The 25,196-nt window shown below is 48.3% G+C and overlaps 1 protein-coding gene across 1 annotated transcript; it reads right to left on the bottom strand.

Annotated features, from left to right (window-relative positions):
• Positions 1–90: 90 nt before the first annotated feature.
• Positions 91–4,309, bottom strand: SPACA3 (sperm acrosome associated 3). Its single transcript, XM_054510614.2, has 4 exons — positions 4,027–4,309; positions 3,058–3,216; positions 2,557–2,635; positions 91–268 (listed from the first exon to the last, which is right to left on the bottom strand). The coding sequence occupies exons 1-4, from the start codon at positions 4,211–4,213 to the stop codon at positions 202–204; spliced, it is 492 nt and encodes a 163-aa protein (XP_054366589.1). The 5' UTR covers positions 4,214–4,309; the 3' UTR covers positions 91–201.
• Positions 4,310–25,196: the final 20,887 nt, after the last annotated feature.

Raw genomic sequence — 25,196 nt, 5'->3', positions numbered from 1 at the left:
CTGGGGTAAGCTTTATGGAGCCCAGCCCAGGTGGACAGGTGAAGAAACTCCGATGTGCCACCTGGAAACACAGCGATAGCTGAGAACCACACTTACGTTAGACTATACTTTATTGGTTGGCTTGTCTTCCCAAGCCTGGATCAGAAACCAAACCACATCTCCCAGCCTGCTGTGCGTGACCTGGTCCATCCACAGAGGATCCTACAAGTCACAGCCATCCACCCAGTCGCTGAGGTCCTTGCCCTGGCAGTGACGCCTCCAGGCCTCCCTGAGGATGGAGGATGGGGAAGAGGAGAGACCAGGTCAGCTGCCGCCTTCAGTCCCTGCTCAGAGAAGAACAGGAAGGAGGCATGGGCTCTAAACCACGGTAAGGAAAGGGGCTAGCAAGGGAAAGAGGGACTAGTAAACCCCATTCATTAGCAAAGAACCCCCTAGAAGAAGCAAAAACGGAAGAGCATGGCCCTTAAAATGTCATTTACCTAGCCTCCTAATTTCACTAATAGAGATACAGGGTAATTTGTTCAAGTTCACCCAGAAGTCAGTGGCAAAGGTCCAGAACCCCAGTCCAATGCTCTTTTCCCACACCATGCTCCCTCAGCAGACAGTCATGCTGCCTTACAAGCGTACAGCCCTTTACAGTCTACATAGCACTGTCCCATCCATCACTCATTTGTCTGCACCCCACTCCACCCCCGGCAGCCCTATAATGTAGATTAGGCAGATAGAGTGTTCCCTATATTCCAAATGAAACACTGAGACTCAGATGCAAAATTCCTCACCCAAGATCCACAGCTAGTAAATGACAGAACTGCAGCCCCACCCACTTCTCCTTAACCACCAATCCAGGTCTTTCAATTGTTGGTAACTATAGTTTATAGGCTTTTTCAGGACCATTACATTGCTCCATCATCACATGAGCATCTTGAAGATAAGCAAGATCCCGGGGTCCTGGGGTCCCAAGTTCTCAGGGGTTCGAAGCTTTGGTGATTCCATGATGTCAATGTCAAAGAGCCCAATGACCAAGAGTGCCCCTTGAGGACCTCTAGAGATCCATCAATGAGGTATGGTCAGCTGGCTTGTTTGCCTCTACCATTAGACTGTGAGAGCCTTGAAGGCAGAGACTCAGATCTCAGCTTCCCTGCAGCCCAGCACCCAGCACAGAGCCCGGCATGGGTGAGTTCCCAAAGTGTGCAGGTGGAGGAAATAAACCGTACCCTTTCTACTTTCTGGGACCACTGCCTGTTATTAGCCTCAGCCACCTCTCAGGGGGTATACCTGCCACAAATTTACTCCCAGTGTACAAAAGAGAACTCTTCTTTGATATAACCCAAAAGGACCTGTTTCCTCCATCCCCGGGTGGTGCCCCCAAGACCTCAAGCCCTTGGACTCCTGCCAAGCCTACACTCACCCTCTCTGATCTTATAGCTGTGCATTATGTCCTGCTGAGCCTGCCTCACTCCAGACTCAGTTCCTAGGGCATCAACTGTTCTCAGACCAACACATCTCCAAAGCTGTGGTCATGGTCAAGGCGCATCTCAGACCTTCTCTAGATTCACAGTCATTTCTGCCTCCTCCTCACCCTTGCTGCTGCACATTACCTGTCCCCATGCCTCCTGTACAGACCCTCCTAGCCAACCCCCCTCCTGTCCATCAGCTGAGCAACTGTCCTAGCGCAGACCCTGGATCTCTCACCTGGACTCCTACAAAGGCTTCCCTACCATGCCCCTGCCTCTCGTCTCCCCTCCCCCTTCTCTCTGCTCCTGGGCCAATATTCACTCCCTCCCAAATTCCTTTACCTGTCTTATGACGGTCACGTCTGTCTGTAGCTCCAGGAACCACCTGGAGTATCTCACCCTCCCCACATCCTGCCCCTGCTGGTCTCTCATTCAGAAATGAGAGGAAAGGGAGGTTGGAGTCTCAGCAGTGAGACCCCCTTTGGAGGAGTCTGCAGGGTCACTGCCTCAGAGGTCCATCTGGGAACTAAAGATCTAGTCCAGTGCCCAATGGGATGCTCATCTAACCCCCTCGCCTATAAGCATGGCCGCTCCAAAGGCCATCTTGTGGGAAAGAGGCAGGAAAAGAGAAGGCTGACAGGGTGTGACTCCAGAGCACCGCCCCCCACATACACCCCCACCATGCTTCAAGCCCGGAATCGCTTCTTTGATCTGTTGTACATCTTGGGCTTTTCTACAAAAGTTAGTTTCGATGAAGATGCCACCGTTAAACAAACAAACAAGGTTGACCAGACCCAGGTCTTGTGGACTTGTAGGCAGGCATCCTAACAGAGGCATATGGTGGAAGAGCCAGGCTTGGCTCCAAGAGCTCCCGTGAATTGCTTACCCTCCCAGAGACTCAGTGTGTTGTCTGTAAATACTTCAGGGACAGTAACCCCTATGGCCGAAAGTTGGCTGCAGATCAGACTGTGAGGCCATGGAATGGTGGCCGGGACAACATGAGCACTCAGGAAAGATTAGTTCCCTCCTGCTGTCCACCAGTCCTGGCCACATCAGCCTGGGGGAGCGGCGGGGTGGGGGTCCTCTAGCCCAGGTTACCTACCAGCTGGCCAGACCCTGGGGCTGTTGCACGATCTTCATGGCACAGATAACAGTATCCTTAAGGTTAGGATTCAACAAGTCTGGGGTGGGAGGCAAAGAAATATGATGAGGGAACAGCGGACAGAGCTAGACATCCAGAGTCTGTCTGTCTGTCTGTCTGTCTGTCTCTCTCTCTCTCACACACACACACACACACACACACACACACACACACACACACATGCCCTTCTCCATCCTAAACCCAACCCTGTCTCTTGATCCCTCTGGAAACACAGATATCACTCTACCACTCCCCTCCCCACCCTCCTACAGCTCTCAGAACAGTCTCCCATCAGATTCGTGGTGGACCTACCCTCATCTCTTGCCCCATCCCACCCTCATCTCTTGCCCCATCCCATCCCCACTCAGAGATCCAGGTGAGGGGTGCAAAAAGCAGCGGGAAACAAGCCAAGATGGGTGCAGAGGCCCGGCCCACACCGCCCCCGGCTCAAGCCCAGCCTACCGGAGCAATACTCCTGGCACAGGTTGGGGACCTCTAGGTTGAGGTTTTTGCACCACTTCCGGCTGTTGATCTGGAAGATGCCGTTGTTGGTGCTCCCGTCGGCTTCATGGTCCACAGCGGCTGTGTTGAAGCCACTTGTGAAGTAAGCAAGACAGACCCCTGCGTAGGGTGGAGACACAGACCCGAGGGTCAGGCGACCGAAGCCAGCACAGACCAGGACACTCACGTGCAGGCACCACACGCGAGCACCTCTGAGCTCAGCTCTTGCCCCAAGGTGGTCATGGGGGCTGTCCTCCCACCTACTTCCCCAGTGACTCCAGCAAGGCTCAGAGGGGCAAGGGACTCGCTGGGGGTCACCACAGCTACCAAATAGCAAGAGTCAAGACTGTCCCTCAGGCCTCCTTTCTTCCCGCTGTCTCATCGCTCAGCGCGCAGCGGGGCCCAAGAAATCTTTGTGGGACAAACGGACAAAAGCTAGATCTTTAGAGGCAAAACAAGGAAGACACAGGTGAGAGCTGGTAAGGGGGCTAGAACAAGAGAGAAATGAGTCCAGATGAGGCTGGACCTCACAGCTTCCCGAAACTACCAGCAGCTTGAAGAGTCTGCTCTTACTGGTTTACTCAATTTACCCTAAACCTCAGTGGGAATGTCCGATCCTCTTGGCTGCCATTAGGATTAGGGAAGTAAGCTATTCTGTTTCTTTGGCTGTTGACTTCAGCAGTAGGGGCAGGGAGGGTAGGGACATGCTGATTGGGCTGCCTGTGGCCTGCCTATTAGGTATTTAACTTGTGCTAAATCTTGCCCATCTGCCTGGTTATAAAGCCCTTGATGTACAAGGGAGGGCTGAGGCTCAGAAAGCTTCCAAGACCACCTCCCCTGAGTGAGAGCAGGGAGGGGAGCAGGGAGGGAGAAGGGCAGGAAGGGAGGAGAGGAGTGGGGGGTGGCAGTGTCTGGGGGTGCGGTTCTTACAGTCAGCCAGGGTGGATCCCCGGTATCCCTCCATGCCGAAATCCTGGAGCACTCGGGCCAGCTCACAGCGACTGTAGACCTTGGCCTGGCTGGAGGTGAGCAGGCAGCCAAGCAGAGAGGCAAAAGCCAGCAACATGCTCCCCTGCGGGCACAGTTGCCTTCTGGGAGCCCAGCTCCTGGCTTCCATGCAGGCGTCGGAGGCACAGCCCCCGCCACGCTGGCTCACAGCTGGGTTTGAGATGGCAGGCAGTTCAACAGCCCTGGTCCACCACTCACAGAAGGTTACCCTTGGAAGAAAAAGAAAAACGGGGTATGAGTGTACCTGGGAAAAGGGGAGAAGGCGCCAACACAGCAAACCAGCTCCCTTGCAGCCATGAGGAGGCCATCAGCCACGCCCCTGAGCTCTGAGATTCAGGAGAGGGTTCCCTGAGGCCAGCTTCCCCTCAGTCCTGCTTTACACCTGCCCCAGCAGCTGAGAGAGGAGGAGGGGAACTGGGGGAGAAAACGAACGTGTTTGGAGCTCCATACTACTTGCCAGGTATCATCGAATCCTAAAGCCCTATGTTGTACAACTAGGAAAGAGCAAAGTTTGGAATAAGACCAATGTTTACGTGACTCCAAAGCCCCACGAGGTATGGCCATGAGCAGATGTTCCCGGAGGGCAAGGGCCCAGCAATGGCATCAGAGTGTAAGCCAGTCCCTACCCCGCCATTGTCAAGGGAGCGCTCTCCTTGGGTTTGCCTCTTGCACTGGCTCCACGGACCAGCCCTCGGTATCCTGAAGGACGTTTGCACCTGGTTATGACCTTCACCTCCACTCTGTCTTAGCCACCCACTCCCATGGCCTGGTCATCCGTGCATCTTGCCACCACCCCCTTCTGCAACCTTCCATTCTCATCTCTCTGACACATCTTCCCACATCTCCCGTGACCCTATCCCACCACACTTACTGTCCACGTTCATAGAGTCAAAAAACAAAACAGCCACACGACCTCACGAATGGTGTCCCAAAAAACACATGGCCTCCAACCCCACTGGACCTTCAAGCCATGGAGGATGACAAGGTGGGTTAAGGGTGTGGCTTTGCAGTAAGCCTTGAGTTTGAAGCCCACCTCCGCCCTGCACAACATCTCTGACTTTGAACACCTCCTGAGCATCAGTCTTCAGCTCTCCAATGAGGAAATGAATAACACCTGCCTCAGAAGATGTTTGAAAGAATGAATGAGAGGAGAAAGGCCCAGAGAGAACTTAGCTCTTTGTACTAAAAATAGGTTCACTGTTATTTCTATGATGAAATACTTCTCACTCCTGCCTGAAGGCTTGTCTTTGGCCAACTTTCTCTCTCCCATTGGCCTCAAAGAGTATTCGAGATGCTCATTACTGCCCGCTGCCCGGTCCCACCCCCGAGCTCCCAGGAGACCTCACCTCCTGCCTCACGAGGGCATCAGGAGCCTCGTCCTGCTCATCTTCACCCCTGTAGTGTGAGGATGCGGGGCTGCGACCCTTGTCAAGGCCCGTCATGCCTGCAAGCTCACCCTTTCCCGTCTCTCGACCTCACTCCATGGGCCATTGCTCCTCTCCCAGGGTCCTCAGCGCCTCCTCCTACCACTTATCATTCCCCGGATGCATGGATGCATACAGGCCTTGTCATCATCTATACTGACTGGTCTCTCTCCCTCTCTTCTCATGGAAACTTCTACAGGAAAAAATACTGTTTTCTCACCTCCCCATTTGTTTTCAACCCAGTGAAATTTAGCTTCACCACCATCACCACACGCCTGACGCTGTTCTGCCCCATCCAGTGGGTCTTGCCAGTACCTGACCCACAGGGGCGCTCAGCAGCCTTTCACGCCATTGCCCAATCCACCTGTTGAATCTCTTGCCACTCTTGGCTTCCATGATGCCCCCTCTCCTGGGTTCCCTGCTCCTTCTCGGGCTCTTTCTTCTGATTGCCTACATCTCAAATGCTGGTATGCTTTCCAGGCATCTCTACCCTGAGCCCTCCTCTCTCTCTTCAGGATACCCTCTGGGTGGCCCCACGGTTAACTGCCACCTGCAGGCCGATGATGTTGAATTTCGTCTTCCCCAGAGCAGCAGACCTCATCTGCCACTGCTTCCTGGACTTCTCCACTCAGATATCCCGTGTCACCTCAGACTAAGCAGGTCCAAAACAGAACTAATGTTCCCACTAAAATCGGCTTCCTTGTGCCTTTCCTTTCTCGGTTTAAAATATTCTTGGTTTTAAACTCATAACTGGGGCACCTGGGTGGCTCAGTCAGTTAAGCGTCTGCCTTCAGCTCAGGTCACGATCCCAGGGTCCTGGGATTGAGCCCCGCATCAGGCTCTCCGCTCAGCGGGAAGTCTGCTTCTCCCTCTGATCTCCCTCGCTCTCTCTCTCAAGTAAATAAATAAAATCTTAAAAAATAAAATAAACTCGTAACTTTTTTGGTTTAAACACATTTATCCAAACTAGAAATACAGATGGCATTCTTCACTCCTTCTGTCTCTACACGCTTCACCCACCCACAGCCAGTCGATCCCGAAGCGTGATTGATTCTACCCTCCCTCCGAGAGCACCGTCTTTCCCTCAGTTCCGACCACCATCCCAGCATACTGATGGGCTCCTTGCATCCAGTCCTGACTCGTTTTCCAAACTATTCTAGACACATTTACCACCATGAGTTTTTGAACAAAAAGCCTGGCCACCTGCCACCCTGGGGTGGGTGCATCGCTGCTCCTAGGCATGCATCGCTCCTCACGACCCAGCCGTGTGGACCTCCCCGTCACTCACACTTTGAGTTCCAGTAATGCCATATTGTTCACTCATGATGGCGCACTAGCCCTCTCCTTCCTCTACATGGCTAACTCTTACTCATACTTCCAGAGTCACACAGAGATGAGTTTGCCAGCTCCCCAACACGCCCCAAGCACCCTGTGCTTCTGCCATCCCTCTGTCCCACAGGACTGTGATGTACAGTAATCATTCCCTCCATAAGAGAACTTCCAAGGAACACTGGCCGTCTTGTGTATCTTCACATCCTAAAAGCCAAGCCGAATTGTGGGTATGGAGTGACTGTTCAGTGGGTGCTGCTTACACTGAAGCATCCTGAGGTCCTGACCCCAAGAGCACGAACCCGCCCCATCAAAGTGGGGGGCGGGGAGGCAATGGGGGGAACCTCACTGAGCTCTTCACACCCGGCAGACACTGCGCTGGGCCTCTGCGGGATGTTTTCTAATGTGAGCTCCTCTAATCCTCTCAACAACTCAAGGTTCATAGGAGTAATATCTCCCATTTACAGACGAGGACACCAAGTTCGCTGCTTTGCAGAGACTGTTTTTGACTTTTTGTACCAAAGCGACTTAAAACTAATTTCATCCTGAGCGAGTCATGGCAGGTTGAGAGGGGTAAGGAGTGAGGGCTGGTGATTCAGAGACCAGACACCCGCCAGCAGGGTCTCCCCTCTCTCTCTCTCTCTCTCAACTCAGTGCTCTCCCAGCCCAGGACTCCCCCCCATTTCTGACCACCCCCTTTCTTTTTCCATGCCCCTCTCTGGGCCAGGGCCCTGGTCAACAGCTGCAGGAAGAGGGCAAGGGGGCTCACTGATCAGGTGTCGTCCACACCAGAGCTAACACGGCGGTGACAGTGGCAGCGGCAACAGGGACCCGACACCTGGCTTCAGCTCAAGACACCCCCATGATACTGCTAGGGCCCCAGGCACCCAGCTTTCAGAGAATGATGGGGGAGGGCAGGCTCCAGACTGACATAGGGCCTTCTGGAACTCCCTAGTTCTGTGAGCTCATCTTCTAGAACCATCTTCACCTACTGAGCTTTGACTGGTCTCCTGAGCCCCTCAGTTTCAGGGCTGGGGACACATTAGGAGTATCTAAGCCCAACCCTCCTTGGCCACCTCCACACACACTTGCACACACAATAAGTTGAAGGATGACTTCTGCTCCCAACAGATCCTGCAGGTGGTTGCCCAGCGATGACAATGGCAGGTGCCCACGGCCTCCCCAGGCAGCCTACCTCACCGTCACACTCCTCTGACTGGCAGAAAGTTCTTCCTTAGTGTGCCGAGCCACAAAAGGCCCACTTCCTGTGTGTTCAAGTGTGGACAAGCTTGGGACAAAGGTGACGCTGTTGACCCTACAGCCTGAGGGACAAAGCAGTGACGTGGAAGGACACATGACGCCCATGTCTGTGTCCCACAGAGGCCCCTGCTTGCATAGCAGTTAGAGCATGGGCTTTGGAGTCACGTGGATCTGGGAATGAATGCAGGCACTAGTGACTACCAGCTGGGTGACCCAGAAAAAGTGACTTAACCTCTTCGTTTCCTCAGTTCTCAAATGGGAATAGCAATACCAGGAGTATTCAGTGTTTGGGACTCAGGGTGCTCATTACATAGGAGCAATGACTGTAAGAACAGAGGACAGCCAGAAATGTATGGAGTGGCCCGTGCTCGCCCTCTCTGCCTGGGGCTCACCCCAGACCGACCAGTTTAGAATCAAGAGTTGACCCAGATCACCTTAGGATTTCTTTTTTTTTTTTTTTTAATTGTGGTACGAACACGTAACATGAGATCTACCATCAACAAGTCTCTAAGTGCAGAGCAGAGCGCTGTTGACCATCCATGCAATGTTGTACAGAAGCTCTCTAGAGCTTATTCATCTTGCTTAACTGAAAACTTATGCCTATTGATTAATAACTCCCCGTTTCTCCCACCCCAGCCCCTGGGAGCCACCATTCCTCTCTGTGTCTACGAACTTGTCTACTGTAGATGCCTCATATAAGAATCATGGAGTCTTTATCTTTCTGTGACCAGTTCATTTCACTCAGCACAACGGCCTCCAGGTTTATCCATGTTGTCGCCTATTACAGAATTTCCTTCTTTCTTAAGGCTAAATAGTATACCATTGTGGGAATGTACCACATCTGCTGGAACCATTCATCTGTCCACGAACATGTAGGTTGTTCCCACATCTCAGCTATTGTGAATAATGCTGCAGGGAACATGGGAGTGCTAATATCTCTTTGCGATCCTGACTGCAATTATTTCGTATAAATACCCAGAAGTGAGATTTCTAAATCATATGATAGTTTTATTTTTAATGTTTTCCACAGTGGCTGCTCCGTTTTGTCTTCCCACCAACAGCACACGAAGGTTCCAATGTCTCTACATCCTCACCAACGCTTGTGGTCTTTTGTTTTTTTGATAATACCATCCTGACAGAGATGAGGTGATAGGTCCTTGTGGTTTTGATTTGCATTTCTTTGATGATTAGTGACATTAAGCATTTTTTCTTTTTTTTTTTTTAAAGATTTTATTTATTTATTCATGAGAGATAGAGAGAGAGAGGCAGAGGCAGAGGGAGAAGCAGGCTCCCCACGGAGCAGGGAGCCGGATGCGGGACTCGATCCCAGGACCCTGGGATCATGACCTGAGCCGAAGGCAGACGCTTAACGACTGAGCCACCCAGGCGCCCCGCATTTTTTCTTTTCATATACCTGTTGACCTTTTGCATGTCCTCTTTGGAGAAATGTCTCCTCGGCATCAGTATTTCTTAAGAGCTCCCCAGATGACTCCAACATGCAGCCAGGCTTGAACCTTCAGAGCCCTGGACTTGAGTTAGGTACACCCAAGTTCAATGTCTTGCTTTGCCCCTGACTGGCTATTCACCCCACCCCGCCTGCTGGAACCACAGTCCTTAATCTCCCCCAAGCCTCGTTTTGCTCCTCTGTAAAATGGAAATAATAATCCTTCACTTTCCCAACGCATGAAGATGCCTATCACTTAGTTCAGTACATTTTAGCTGTCGTTTTTATTGTCTGGCCCTTGGTGGTGATTCTGTGTGGTTGAGTTTTGGGGTTTTTATGGATCGGCCTGCTTTTACTATTTTATCGCTTCTTTTTATTGAGTAATCTTTCAGCTTATTTTATTTTATTGTCTGTTTTGTTATTTCCCACTTGACTTTCACTTTTAAATGGTGAATAAGAAACAGCAGCTCAAAAGGAACAGTTATGAGGGCAAGATAAGGCCCCGTTTGGGGATCTGCGGGTCTTTATTTCTCCGCTGAACTCTGCACGTGTCTTTCCTGTTTCCCCGAAGGCAGCTCAGATTCTTGACCCTCCCCTGGCTCCCTGCAGGTTTAAATTCTCCAGCAGCAGCTTCTCAGCCCCAGCAGCACATTAGAGAAAATACTGCTCCCCATCCCAATCTTATCAAAATCTCTGGGGATGGGGCTCAGGCATCAGTATCTTTTTTTTCGTGCTTCCAGGTGATCCCAGAGTACTACCCGGGCTAAGAACCACCATTCTAACCAAATTTTTATAGATCCCTCAGTGTGTGACAATGCTTTGTGTCCATGTCATTTAAGCTATGTGCTATGTTATTCCCTCTGTCAGACACGCCCTCTCTCTCCAACTCCCTGGCTGGCTCCTAGCCCTCCTGAGAGCATCACTGAAGCTGGCCTTCCTCCCCCGGCCCCCTTGGGCTGAGTTAGGAGTTCCCCCACATCCTTACACAGCATTTGAAGCTAATCTGTCATCTCAGCTTCCTATCACGTGACACCGGTGTCTTCTTTCTCCTTTGCTCCCAGTAGACTGGGAGGTGCCTGATGAGTCCCTCGTCTCTATGTTCCCCTTTGTCAAGAACAAGATTCTTTAAATGCCATGTAAAGAAATGAAGAAATGAATGAAAATCACCCAGTCAGTTGATTCAAAAGAACTGTAGCCCAGGGGACTCCATCAAGGAGAGCATTAAAGCTGATACAAAGGGACGGCTTGGACCATGGAAAAACTTCCTCCTCTGGCTGCAGGTAGGGACAGCCTGGAGCCCCTAGAGAAAGACCTGCTCACCTGGTCCATGCCAAACTTACTGCATTGAAAACAGAATTCACCTTGTCGATAGGTTATGTCTCTGTTATTTCCACCATTGATCAGGGTACAGAGCTGTAATTGCAAGACACGGTTATCAGGAGGTCTAAAGTCACTAAGCCTACACTAACTAGTCTCACATCAGCATATTCTTTCAGTTTTGTGTCTCCTTTATTATTCTATCTTCCTTCTTATAACGGTAAATCTTATATGTCTACTTGACTGGGCCACGGGGTGCCCAGATATTCGGTCAAACATTATCTGTGTTCTGTGAGGGTGTTTCTGGATGAGATTAACATTTTTTTTCATTGAAATATATTAGACATATAATGTATAAATTTAAGGTGTACAACATGTTAATTTTGTACGTTTACATATTGTAATATGATTGCCATTGTGGCAATAATTAGCACATCTACCGTGATACATAATTATTTATTGCTAGTGGTTGGAATAATTGAGTTCTAGTCTCCTAGCAAGTTTGAGTATTTTTTTTTAAGATTTTATTTATTTGTCAGAGAGAGAGAGGGAGAGAGCCAGCACAAGCAGGGCAGAGGGAGAAGCAGGCTCCCCGCTGAGCAAGAAGCCCAATGCGGGACTCCATCCCAGGACCCTGGGGTCATGACCTGAGCCAAAGGCAGACCCCCAACTGACTGAGCCACCCCCGTGTCCCACAAGTTTGAGTATTATACTACAGTATTGTTGTCTGTATTCGCTATACTGTGCATTAGATGAAATTAGCATTTAAATCAGATAGACTGAGTAAAGCAGATTGTCCTCCCTAATGTGGGCAGGCCTCACCCAATCAGTGGAAGGCCTGACTAGAACAAAAGGGCTGATCCTTCCTAAATAAGAGGGAATTCCCCCTGCCGGTGTTCAAACGCAGACATCAGCTTTTCCCCTGCCTGTGGAATCAAACTGAAACATCAGCTCTTCCTGCCAGCCTTTGGACTGGAGCTCCATCCCTGGTTCTCTTGGGTCTTCAGCTTACCAATTCAGCCCATGGATCTTGGGACTTGCCTGCCTCCATAACTGCATGAGACTTACCATGAATTTGTTAAGATGTCTGTGTGTGTGTGTGTGTGTGGTCACTGTTGCAACCAAACTTTGTTAGAGGTGTATAGATACAGATATACACATCCTACTGGTTCTGTTCCTCAGGAGAACCCTGACTGATCCCCTCCTCGTGTGAAGTTGCTAGAAACCCACTGAACAGTTGTGAGGCTCCTCAGTCCATGTCATTCCCTCTATTGGCTGACACTCTCCCCACCCTCTCTATGATTCGTGGCTTCTACAGCACAGAGCAGCCGGCTGAGCAGCCAGACTGGGCTCGGGTTCTAATATTACAAGACTTACTGGCTCTGAGATCTTGGCAGGGCACTTAGCCTTGCTGCCCCTCAGTATATGCATGCAAAGCATCTTACACAGTACCTGGCACCAAGCAGACTCCATTAAAAGGTACTTCTTAATTATTATTATTTTAGGGACAGGAAACCAAGTAACCATTCTTTTGGGAAGTGCACTTGAATTGTCAAAAACAGCTCTGAGTGCAAGCACCAAAGGATATGGCAAAGTAAAAGCTCGAGCTTGTTTTAACCGATCAGAGGTTTTTTCCTCATCCAAGTTTGTGCTATGTTGGCCCCTCACTGAAGTCACAAGATCTCTGGATAAGCAGGGAATTACTCTACTAGCATTCATCTTCTTGGACTTATATCCCAGGGATTTGCTCCCCGGGAAACCAAGATAGCCCAAAGAAAAAGGGAAACATTCATCTTCAAAAAAGTGTTCATCCCCGTCACACTCTCCCTCCCCATCCTGCTGCGCTTCAGAGGTCAAAAATGGGTCTCTATCTCTGTCCCTGCCACTCAGCCTTTCTGATCTGGGACTGCAATGATCTCCTAACTGGTCTCTCTACATGTGTAAACCTCGTGGGACTCAGGGTAGCACCAAGATGGTCCTCGACAATCTGACCTCTCCCCATGTCTGCAGTCTCGGCACCCTGCACGCTCCCCCTGCACCACCACCTGGGGGCTTCCACAGTCCCAAACCACCAACTCTTCCCCAAACTTATTTACCCCAAATCTCTCCCCATTGGGCACCAGATAGCTCCATTTCATCTTTCAAAATCCGCCCAGCATTGTGACATTTGCAGGGAGCATTAATGCGACACATACTGCCTCCTGAACCCTCCAATCTGTTTTCTTGCCCCAGCACCTTCTCCTCTCTCTCATAGAACTACCGCCTTACGCTATCATTTACAGTGTACATGACTGGAGCCCTGTCTGCGAGCTTTTCCCAAACAAGGAGTATGTTATATGTATCTCTGTATTTCCTTAACTCTTAATGGGTGAGGCACACAGAAGGCATGAGGGAGTACATTTAAAAACACACTGGGGAGCACTTGGGTGGCTCAGTCGTTAAGCGTCTGCCTTCAGCTCGGGTCATGATCCTGGGGTCCTGGGATCGAGTCCCACATCCGGCTCCCTGCTCAGCGGGAAGCCTGCTTCTCCCTCTCCCACTCCCTCTGCTTGGGTTCCCTCTCTCGCTGTGTCTCTCTCTGTCAAATAAATAAATAAAATCTTTAAACATACACACACACACACACACACACACACTGGCTGGGGAGGAAGAAAGATGAATGTCACTATAAAGAGGCCTCATGAGGGAGATTCTGTGATGGGACCAGTTCTCTCTTTTGATTGGAGTGGTAGGTACACAAAATCTACAAGTTATAAGGCAACAGAGGACTATGCAGGCACATTGTAGTAATGTTGATGCCCTGATTTTGATAGTATACTGTAGTTATGTAAGATGTAGCCATCGGGGGAAAGGGAATGAAGGATACAAGGGATCTCTACTCGTTTTGCAACTTTCTGTGAGTCTGTAATTATTCGATAATAAAAAGATTTTTAAAAAGGCAAAATGCACAGGCTAGTTTTACTGTTCTGACTAATCTAATAAAATAATGGGAAATAAGGGGCAGTCAACTCTGGAATTTTTCACAAAGTCTAATTTAAGATTATTTAAAAGCGACTAGCTAGAGGGTGAATGTTACAACATAAACATAACCCAACTGTGCTTCAACATCTGGTTTATTTAGAAATTGCACCAAGTTTCTGCTCGAAAGGCCTTCCAACCAGTGTCTAAGTGGTTAGGACCCCGAGTTGAATGATCAGGTCTGTGCAGCTGTGGGGGCTGAAGGAGGTCACGCAGGATGAAACCCCTTGGGAAAACCTAAAGCTTCAGTTACACTCTCTGACCAGCCCAAAAGAGGCTGAATGGAAGGAAGACATCTGCACGCCTGACCCATGACTTTGGGAAGCTGTGGGAACTAAAATTCTGCATGCACACTCTGAGCAACTTGGAACCCTCCACAAGCTGGAGATGTCGAAAGCGAGGCTTTCTGTAAGCTGACACCTTCAAAAGCTTAAAGCCTCTACAAACCCAAGGCCTCTCAAATCCTGAGATTCCTAGCGATGAGGGTGGGCTAACAACCTGATGGCTTCCAGAGCCTAGAGCTCTAGGAGCCCGGGGCCCCGAGTACCTAATGACTCTAATAACTTGGGGCCTTTGAGAACCATGAAGCCTTTCATAAACTGCAAAACTGAATAACCTGGGGCTTCTAACAACCCAAGACCGATAATAAACTGAGACTCTTAGCAACCCAGGTCTCCTAGCAACCTGGGGACTCTAATTATCAGAGACTCCTAGCAACCAGGGAGATTGTGCAACCTGGGGGCCCCGCACACATCTAACCCTGGACCCGGACTGCCTCCCATTCTGCAGGGACTGCACACGGAATCTTGAGAGGCAGTGTGACCTAAGGCATAAAGGCTACTTGGGAACCGATGGCCCGTGTTCTGATTTTGCCACTCATGAACTGTATAGCCTTTGGCTTAACCTCCCTAAGTTTCCCTACACAGAAGACGAGAATGATTATAGTACTTGCTCATGAAACTATTGTGAGAATCAGGTAAGAAGGCTTATGGAAAAGCATCTTAACAGCTACACATATGCACGTTGCCATTTGTGACGGCACCCTCTCCCCTCCCATCCCGATACCCACCATATTCCATCGGTTCTGCTTCCAAAACATCTTTCCCATCTATACCAGCTCCGTCACCACCACCAAAGTCAGTCTTCGTTGCCAACAGTTATCTTTCCAACACATAAGTGCTACCATGTCACTTTCGCTGTAGGCTTCCACAGGCCCCCTTGCTCTTGGAGTCAAATTCAGACTCTTGGCCATGGTACCTAAACTCTTCATGGTCAGCCTCTATCTTCCCAGCTTCATTTTCAATCACTCCTCCAACCCCCACTTCCCTTATTCATTCCAAAACAACCCTGAGAGGTGGGGATTAATCATCTCAGTTTCACAGATACAGAAAATGGGACTGAAAGAAGTAGCTTGCCAAGTGCATACAGCCTTGAAGCAGTGATTTGAAAGTCAAATCTGACTCCAAAACCCAAGTTCTTTGATTGCAAAGCCATCAGGGCCTCCTGAAAGCTTCCAAAAATGTGATTCTCTGGTTACTCTCTCTCTCTTTTTAAAAAATATTTATTTATTTATTTGACAGAGAGAGAGAGAGAGAGAGAGCACGAGCAGGGGCAGGGGCAGCGGCAGAGGCAGGCTTCCCACTGAGCGGGGAGCCCGATGCGGGGCTCGATGCGGGGCTCGATCCCAGGACCCTGGGATCATGATCTGAGCCGAAGGCAGACACTTAACAGACTGAGCCACTCAGGTGCCCCTCTCTGGTTACTCTCTTAATAAACCAACTTCGGTCTGGTCCCAAAGGCCCCCCCACCGCCTTTCTGCAGGGGCAACTGGACGACTTTCAGCTTTGGTGGAGCTCAAGGATTGACACCAGGGGGCGCTATCCTCAAACACAAAAACAGTAAATACATCAGATCTTAGAGACGCGACCACGCCCAGTAATGCTTAACCTGTGACCTCATTGGGCCATATGGCTCACGTGTAATTTTTTTTTTTTTTAAGATTTTATTTATTTGCGAGAGAGAGAATGAGAGACAGAGAGCACGAGAGGGAGGAGGGTCAGAGGGAGAAGCAGACTCCCCGCTGAGCAGGGAGCCCGATGCGGGACTCGATCCCGGGACTCCAGGATCATGACCTGAGCCGAAGGCAGTCGCTTAACCGACTGAGCCACCCAGGTGCCCCTGCTCACGTGTAATTTTAAGATAAATGATTAGAAACCTGCCTCCATGTTGCTGCTCCTCAAAAAGACCCAGTTATTAACATTTTAGTGGCTTAAAAAAGTCACTTTTATTAACATTTCTCCTGTCAGTGAAACAGGGTAATCTGAGTTTTAAGAATATACATATTCCTCCACAGGACTCAATAAAGCTATCATTAATTAATTAATTAATTAATTTATCTATCTATCTATTTATTTATTTAAGAGAGAGAGAGACAGAGCACGAGCAGTGGGTAAGAGGGAGAAGGAGAAGCAAACCCCACTGAGCAGGGAGCCCAATGCGGGGCTCGATCCCAGGACCCTGAGATCATGACCTGAGGCGAAGGCAGACGCTTAACTGACTGAGCCACCCAGGCGCCTCTACTCTCATTTTTAATTAAAATTAATTCAACTTATAAACACCTTTATTGCCCTGTTTGAGTCTCAAGATTGGGGATGTGAGGAGGTTGATGGGGACAGCAAGGAGACTGCTCCTCACTGGTCCAGTCTGACATCCTCATTTTATTAAGGTGAAGACAGCAGTCCCCAAAGGGAAAGTCAACAGCTCCAGAACCCACAGCAAGTAAGAGTCAGGGCAGAGAGCAGATCTAACTTTCCAGAACATAACTTCATAGTAATACACTCCGATTGTAATGGATGAGGAATACACAAGAGGAACCCCCTGACATTATTGCTCATGGGCCCAGAGCACAAACCGAGGAACAGTTAGCCTGAGTGTTGTGTGGGGCTCCTTATGATGTATGGAAGAGAAACCGTGTTTGGTTGTCTGGGTGTGTTCACCTATAGCCTCATCTGGGGCCTGGGGATAATGATACATACCTCTCAGAAGATCTGGCTTTCATGCTGTGTGCCCTCCGCCCCTGTCCTGCACCCCTCTGAGAGCTGTTCTCTCTGGGCTGAGATCAGAGACCCCAGCAGGTTCTCCCAAGGCACTGAGAGGTTGGGTTGGGAGGAGAGATTTTTGTCCCCTTCGCACCCAAAACAATTTCTCTCCCAAACTACAAGGGAAGAGCTGAGCTCCAGGTTCTTGCTCAACTAGGGGTGGATTTGTCACCCAGGAGACACTTAGTAATGACAGAAGACATTTTTGATGACCACAACTGGGGAGAGGAATGCTACCGGCATTTAGTGAGTAGAAGTCAGGGACGCTGCTAAACATCTTACAATGCACAAGGCAGCCCCCTAAAACAAAGAATTATTCAGCCCAAAATGTCAATAGTGCTGAGGTCAAAATACCCTTCTATACAGCATAGAGCAGTCTCGGTCTGGTTACTCTTGTGCTCCTGTCTCCTGTGTGATGTTGGATGAGCCATTTTATCCCTAGGCTGCATTCAGTTTCCTGACCTGTGAAATAAGATACTTGGGTTTGTTTTGATGATCCTCATGGTCCCTCCTAACATTCTCATCCTCCAGCTATTCTTCCTAATCATCCACCTGGTGACTGGGCTTCTGGAATTTTGAGTCTCCATAAGCAGAAAGGAGAGCATCCTCATCTCCATTTCTTCAACTATAATATGGGAATAATTATTCCTACTTCACCAGTTCCTACGTTGGTGTGAGGAGAAAGGGGGAATAACCTTACACACAGTTGGTGGCTAATAAACATTTGTCTTTAAGAAAATAAACATCATAATGGATCAGCAGGGGGAAAAGTTCAAGGTAACTGTGATTTCCTAAAAATGTACTCATTCAGCAACCTCCAGGCCAGAGGGACCTCTGAGACAAGAAAATCACATTTTTCGAAACTTTCCAAGAGGCAGCTATGGATCTTGGACTTTGTAGGCTGCCTCGTGAGATGGAAAGACCTCGGGCTTTGGAGATACACAGGCCTGAATTCAGGCCTCTGACCCATCCTAAGAGAAACATTTCTACCAGGAAGAAAAAAAAGTGTCCAATGGAAGAATCATTTCAACTGCTCAGTCGATATGGAGTGGAGGTTACAGAGTTTTGATGTCAAATCTGGCCTGAATTCAAGCCCCTCCTCTGCCAATCCCGACTGAATGACCTAATTGTCAGTAAGGATGATAATAAGGCAAATCAATTTAGGAGCCTTGTGAATTTCGTATGAGGGAAAGCATCTAGTAAGTGCCTAATAAATGTTCCGTCTTGTTATTACATGTTACGCAGTCATGGGTCCCAGTCAATGGATTCCCTGCCTGGGCTCACTTACATTCTTACTTAAGATTTTATTTTATTTTATTTTATTTTATTTTATTTAAAGATTTTATTTATTTATTTGACAGAGAGAGACAGCGAGAGAGAGAACACCAGCAGGGGGAGGGGGAGAAGGAGAAGCAGGCTCCCCGCAGAGCAGGGAGCCCGATGTGGGACTTGATCCCAGGACCCTGGGATCATGACCCGAGCCGAAGGCAGTCGCTTAACCGACTGAGCCACCCAGGCGCCCTTCTTACTTAAGATTTTAATGAGAAATCACAAACATTGCCAAATCCTCTATGGTTCCAGGAGAAAGATATTTGGTGGCCTGTGCTATGCTCCCACCTACACACACACACACTCACATCCACTTACATATGGAAAAGCTAACTTTGGGCATTTAATCAAGGTGAAGATCTGAAGGATGGAGTGGATACCCTTGTGTTTTTTAAACCCCGGGATCTTCTCCCTCCCTCCGCCGCATGCCCAAGAAGCTGCGAATCAAAGAGGTTGACTTCCCTTGACCATTTAAAGTGGGATGGGCAGGGGTGCCTGGGTGGCTCAGTCAGTTAAGTGTCTGCCTTCAGCTCAGGGCATGATCCTAGGGTCCTGGGATCGAGCCCCGCATCAGGTTCCTGGCTCAGCGGCTCCCTCTCTCTCTGCCGTTCCCCCCAGCTTGTGCTCTCTCTCTCTCTCTCTCTCTCAAATAAATAAATAAAATCTTTTTTTTAAATAAATAAAGTGGGGAAGGCATCTTATGAGCACTGAGTAATGTACAGAATTGTTAAATCATTTTATTGTACATTTGAAACTAATTATACTTGAATAAAAGAGGAGGAGAGGAACTGTCTTACCCCTGAGCCTCAGTAAAGAAAGCAATCCCATAAAACAGACTCTGTCCCAGAGTTAAGACCATCTTTTATTGATTCAGGGTCAACAAGGATGTAGATCAGTTAAGCTGTACAGAGACCTAACATTGTGAAATGCCAAGTCCCGTGGCTAACCATCAAAAAGCAAACATCCAAAATACAAGGAAACACCGCCCCCAAGGAATGATCAGAGCCTATATACCACTCCACTGGATCTAAAATCCAGATCACCAGCATCTTAGGAAGGCTCCCACGTGGAGGGTAGCAAAGGCGCTCAGACTGCACATTGCTTAAAACAGAGCCCTGCAAACAAGCGCAGAGTCCATGGGGCTGAAGGGCACATCTGTGAACCCCCGGGTATGTATTTCTGTTGCTGGTAGTGTGGAAAGAGTCAGGCTGGCAGAAGAGACAAACAGATGGGAAGACAGGAAGACAGAGGAGATAGAGGGGGACAGTAGTGAAATGGATCAGCTGTGGGCAGTGGCAGCTATGGATCTTGGACTTTGTAGGCTGCACCCCGAGAAAGAGACGCAGGCAGCAACTATCCCATTCTCATTCCTTAAACATTCTTTTTTTTTTTTTAAGTAACCTCTACATCCAACATGGGGCTTGAACTCAGGACCCCAAGATCAAGAGTCACGCGCTCTACAGACTAATCCAGCCAGGCGCCCATGGCTCCTGAAACATTCTAAATAAGAAGTGGAAGCTCCTCTCCTTGTCAATCCTTTCTCCAGAAAAGGTAGATTTAGTTATCTCTCAGTTTCCTCATCAAAGGAAGCTCATTTATTCGGAGGTAATGGAGTGGTTCCAGAAGCTTTTATCTAATTATATCATCAGAAGAATTCAACACCTGGCTTTAAAAAGCACTCCCTTCCTTCTAGTCTGGGGCAAGGGGTTGAGGACAAGCCAGGGCAGGGCTGGGTAGGGGGAGAATTTCCACTCCAGGGCTGGCCTCCAAGGGAGGCAGCCCTAAAGACTCCCAGCAAAGGGTCAAACAGGGAAGCAAGCTCAAGGGTGAAAGTAGCAGTGGTTAGGAGATCTGCTCTGGCCAGGATGAGGGTACCTCAGGAGCGGGTCTAAGCAGCCAGCCAAAGTGGGGTGTACATCCTGGAAGATCTGTCCATCTGCGCAAGCAGGTTGGGAAGCCAACAGGCACCTGGCCCTATTTTCTTGTTTCTCACTATCTTCTCACTGCCTTGCCCAGATGCTGGTCCATGACAGATAAATGCACGCCGAATGCGTGAGAGTAAGACAAAGCCCCTGTAGACGCCAGGTCCGCTCACCCCCTTCTTGCCTCCACCTGCCTATAAGAATAAGAGCAGGTGCCACTGCCCTTCTAATGACTTCCCAGGGTAGTTTTTATGAAATCGCTAAGTATAATTAGGAACCAAGAGCAAAAATACAGACACTGCCAAGTTGTAAAGGACAGGAACATTGTAGGAGAAATCTGACGGGAAACGCACAATGGGGAGACAGATCTGGAGGTTGAGCTCTGGGGCCAGTCCCTGGGAGAGGTAAAGGCGGGCCTGACAACATGTGCCCTCAGGGCTTGTCCTCACTGCTGCATGGCTGGACCTTGCTTCCTGGTCTGGCCAGATGCAGGGAGCTGCGGCCAACAAAAGAGTAAAGACGTGCAGAGTCCACATGGGAAGGAGCTGGTCTGTGGCTTAGTTCTAGAGACAGCAACCAGGTTGCTTGCCCAAACAGCACTGCTGAAACTGTGAGAATCTTAACCGGGCTCCACGCCCCTCGTAGAGCCCAAGGCAGGGCTCGATCTCATGACCCTGAGATCGTGACCTGAGCCGAAATCAAGAATCAGATGCTTAACTGACTGAGCCACCCAGCGCCCCTTGGGTGTGCTGCTCCTTAAGCATGGCTTCAGATCCCTGGCTCCCGTAGGACAAAGTGCTCCATGAAATCACCTAGGATAGGAGTGGCTGTCAAATGAGAGTCCACAAAGCTTGGGACACTCTGCAGAGACATCCCAGGAGGCCCTGCAGGGGAGTAGGGGGCAGAGTTCTGCCCATCCCCACTTCTATCAGAAGAACTTCCCTCCTGTCTATATTACATATGAAAATTCAATGTAAGGATTTGTTTGAAGAAAAGTTCTGAGGCTAAAAAAGGTTATGCCTGTGGTAGATTAGTTACTGGTCTCAGATCTTCACTCCCCTGTGGGAACGTGGTACATCCACACTCTTACCATGGTTTCGTAGTGGACAGAGTACAGATCCCCAGGCCCTGACTCTGGGCTTACCTATGCTTGAATCCACGGGATGCTTGCATGACACAAGCAAAGACTTAAAATATGCTTGTGCCATGGGACCTACTCTCTAGAATTCCTTCCTTTTTCCATGAGAAAAATTTGCCCCCCTGAGCTACCAGCCCAAGGAGGCACGTGGAGTAGACCTGGACCAAATCCACAGCTTGGAGCCAGGCTGAGCTGAGCCCGCTATAGATCAGCTGAATCCTCGCCAACAGGCAGCCCTGTAAGCCCAAAAGAAAGACTCCTGATAAGCCACTGACATTTCAAAATTGTTATACAGCAAATAACTAACCACACAATGCTTTTTAAGAGCCCTTCAAGTGCCTTCATTTAAAGAAAAGAGTCTGATTACTTAAAGAAGCAGGAGCGGGAGGAAAAGGAGGAGAAAGGAAAAAAAAAAACAGTTGATAGAAAGATGCTTGTTTCTACCACTTTGAAGAGCAATTTCACAACATCTAGTAAAGCTGAAGGTACAAATACATACCTTACCATTCAACCATTCCACTGTTAGGTGATCACATACCATAGAACAAGGGTCAGAAATTTTTTTCCATAAAGGACCAGAGAGTAAATATTTTAGGCTTTTTAGACTATGCAGTCTCAGTCCCAACTACTCCACTCTGCCATTTTAGGATGAAAGCAGCCTTAGACAATACTTTAATGAATGCATGTGGCTGTGTTCCAATAAAACTTCTCTTGGATGCTGAAATGTGAATTTCATATAATTTTCATGTGTCACAAAATATGCTTATTTTTTTAGTCTTTAAAAATGTAAAAACCAACCATTTGGCTGAATTAATAGACAAAATGTGGTATATACATACAATGGAATATTATTCAGCCCTAAAAGGAAGCAGATTCTGACACACGCTACAACATGAATGAACCGTGAAAACATGATGGTAAGTAAAATCAGCCAAACACAAAGGGACAAATACTGTATGATTCCACTTATATGAGGTGCCCAGTGTAGCTGAATTCACAGACAGAGAGTAGATTGGTGGTGTGGGGATTAAGGAATTATTGTGGAATGGGCACAGCTTCAGGTTGGGAAGATAAAAAAGTTCTAGAATTGGATAGTGGCGATTGTTACACAACAATGTGAATGCGCCCAATACCACTAAACTATAAGCCTGAAAATGGTTAAAATGGTAAATTTCATGCGATGTATATAATACTGCAATTTTTTAAAATTAAAATTAAGAATGAGGAAAATTAAAAACCATCCTTAATTCACAGCCCCCTACAAAAACAGGTGGCAGCCAGATTTGACCTATGGGGCACAGCTGCCCTAAAGAACTTACCCTAAAGAAACTCTCACATGTCCCAAGCAATAAGGACAAGAGTACTGTCTGGGTTAGGAAAAAGAAAGGAAATGTCCTAAATATTTATCAACAGGAAAGTGGAGAAATACATTATGGTATAATTATTCAATGGAGAACCCTTTGATAAGTGGAGTATGCTACAATTTATACATAAAATTTAAGACCCTACTGAGAAATGCTATATTGTATTAATGGATGCATAAATATGTAGTAACAGTACAAAGACATACACTGGAATGATAAACATGAATTCATGGTAATAGTTACCTCCGAGGAAGAGGGAGAAGACTAGAAAGGAATATATAGGGAGTTTCAATTATATTAGTAATGTTTTACTTCTTTAAATGAGATCTGATACAAATATGACATAATGTTAAGCTTTGATAAAGCTTAATGGTGGGTAAATAGGTATTCATTATGCTCCTTTCTATTCTTGTCTAATCTTTGAAATATTTCATGATGAAAAAATTAATTCAGAAAATGCAAAGGGAGGAAAAAATTAAAAGGAAACCATCAATTTCCAAGCATGCCGGTAACAGCAACAAGCATAGCAGAAGAGGTAATCTGTCCACCTCACTGATCCTTCTGGGCTTTCTCAGGCTTCCACAGCTTGCTGGCTTAGAGCTCAGTGGGGCAAACCTGATGCAGATGCCAATGTTCAGAACCTAAGGCTGGCTCTGCCCCCTTTGGTTTGTCACCCTATAGCTGGGGAAGGAAGGCTGATGGAGCCCAGACCCCCCATACCTGAGAACCATGTTCCAGGCAGAACCCATTTTCTGGAGGCAAGCCTGCCCACACCCATAAGGCACGAGAAGTCATTTCAGGGTTTCAGGACGTTTTCTTGTGAAAACCCAAGGTTCTCTCACCAATACCTGCAGAGATGGAGAAAGATAAGCCAGGCTTCTCTCTGGGACTCACCTGCCAATTCAACAAACATTTATTGACCTTAGTTCTTATCCATATTTAATGCTGTCAATTAGGATTAGGTTGGACTGAAAGTAACAGGAAACCCAACTAACAGTGGCTTTAAAAAGACAGTTTATTTCTGTCTCATGTGAAATAAATCCAGAGGTAGATAACTCAGGGTAGTATGAAGGCTCTCTCATTCCGAGGATATGATTTCTCTTATTCCCAGATGACAGCTTGAGCTCCAACTACCAGATCTGCCGTCCAAGCAGCAAGATGGAAGAAAGGGAGAAGGACCAGATTCTTCCCTTTTAAAGGAGTCTCCCAGAAAGCATCCCATGATTTTTCCACTGCCATCTCATTAGCCAGAACATAGTCAAGGGGCGCCTGGGTGGCTCAGTCGGTTAATCGTCTGCCTTCGGCTCAGGTCATGATTCCAGGGTCCTGGGATCGAGCCCCACATCGGGCTACCTGCTCAGCAGGATGCCTGCTTCTCCCTCTCCCACTCCCCCTGCTTGTGTTCCCTCTCTCGCTGGGTCTCTCTCTGTCAAATAAATAAATAAAATCTTAAAAAAAAAAAAAAAAAAAGAACATAGTCAAGTAGCCACACTTACTCCAAGGAAAGCTAGGACATGTAGCCTTTTTCTGAGAAGCCATGAACCCAACTAAAATCCAGGACCCAATGTGTTCTCCGCTGAGACAGTCTAGTCCTCTGACTGAGCAACCACTGAGCTTGAGGGTGGGAATCAGAGAGGAAGCGGCCAACTTGGTCCTTGATTCTGAGCCACAGTAGCCCTGCCCATCAGTAAAAAATGACCCAGCCAGTCTAGACACTCCTCCTCCTGAGCAGGGGCAAATACTGTTATGGAGTAGGGATACTACCCATCCTCTAACATGCCTCCAGCATGGAAAAAGAAAGCTGGGGTGAAATTTCCAAAGAAAGAAGAGGAGAGATATTGTCTCCTGCCCAGCAACACAGGTAGCCCCTTTTGAGTTTGAACTTGAGCAATAGCAAAGCCCCACTCTTGAACATGCACACATGTGCACACATGTATCCACCACCTGATCTGGAATGATGGAGTCTGGCGTCATCCAAAGAGAACACACACGCTTAACTAAAAGTAGGTCCAAACCAGAAACCCAGTGGAAAGATATTGCATGTCCTGTATCTAATATACAAGGGAAAGTGTTGCTGAATCTTGCTCCCAGAGTTGTTGCGGCTGACACCCGAAAAACAAATAGAAAGTTGGTGATTCATCTGCCATTCTGAAACATTAACCCAACGGACCGGTAAGACGGAGTCCTAGGTTCACACCAAGAGGGATTTTATCATAACTTCCTGAGAGCAGGACCCAGCACTCACCCTTGCACGGGCTGCCTGCCTGATTATCATGTCCAAGGTGGGAATGGGGCAAGTAATACTCTGGGAATTCCTTGGCGTGCCTCCTCTTCCCAGTTCTTGCCTCACCAGCCACATGAGCTTGAGGAGCTCGTTCCCTTTTAGCGTCCTCCTGGCTCTCATCTTCCTAATTTCAAAACAGGAGTAGTAGTTGCTACCCATATGGAT

This window comes from Mirounga angustirostris, unplaced genomic scaffold (assembly GCF_029215605.1).
Source record: "Mirounga angustirostris isolate CCGP_5_RB_7025 unplaced genomic scaffold, mMirAng1.0.hap1 SCAF_17, whole genome shotgun sequence".
In the NCBI taxonomy this organism is placed as follows: Eukaryota; Metazoa; Chordata; class Mammalia; order Carnivora; family Phocidae; genus Mirounga; species Mirounga angustirostris.
This window is presented reverse-complemented; position numbering and strand designations above follow the sequence as displayed.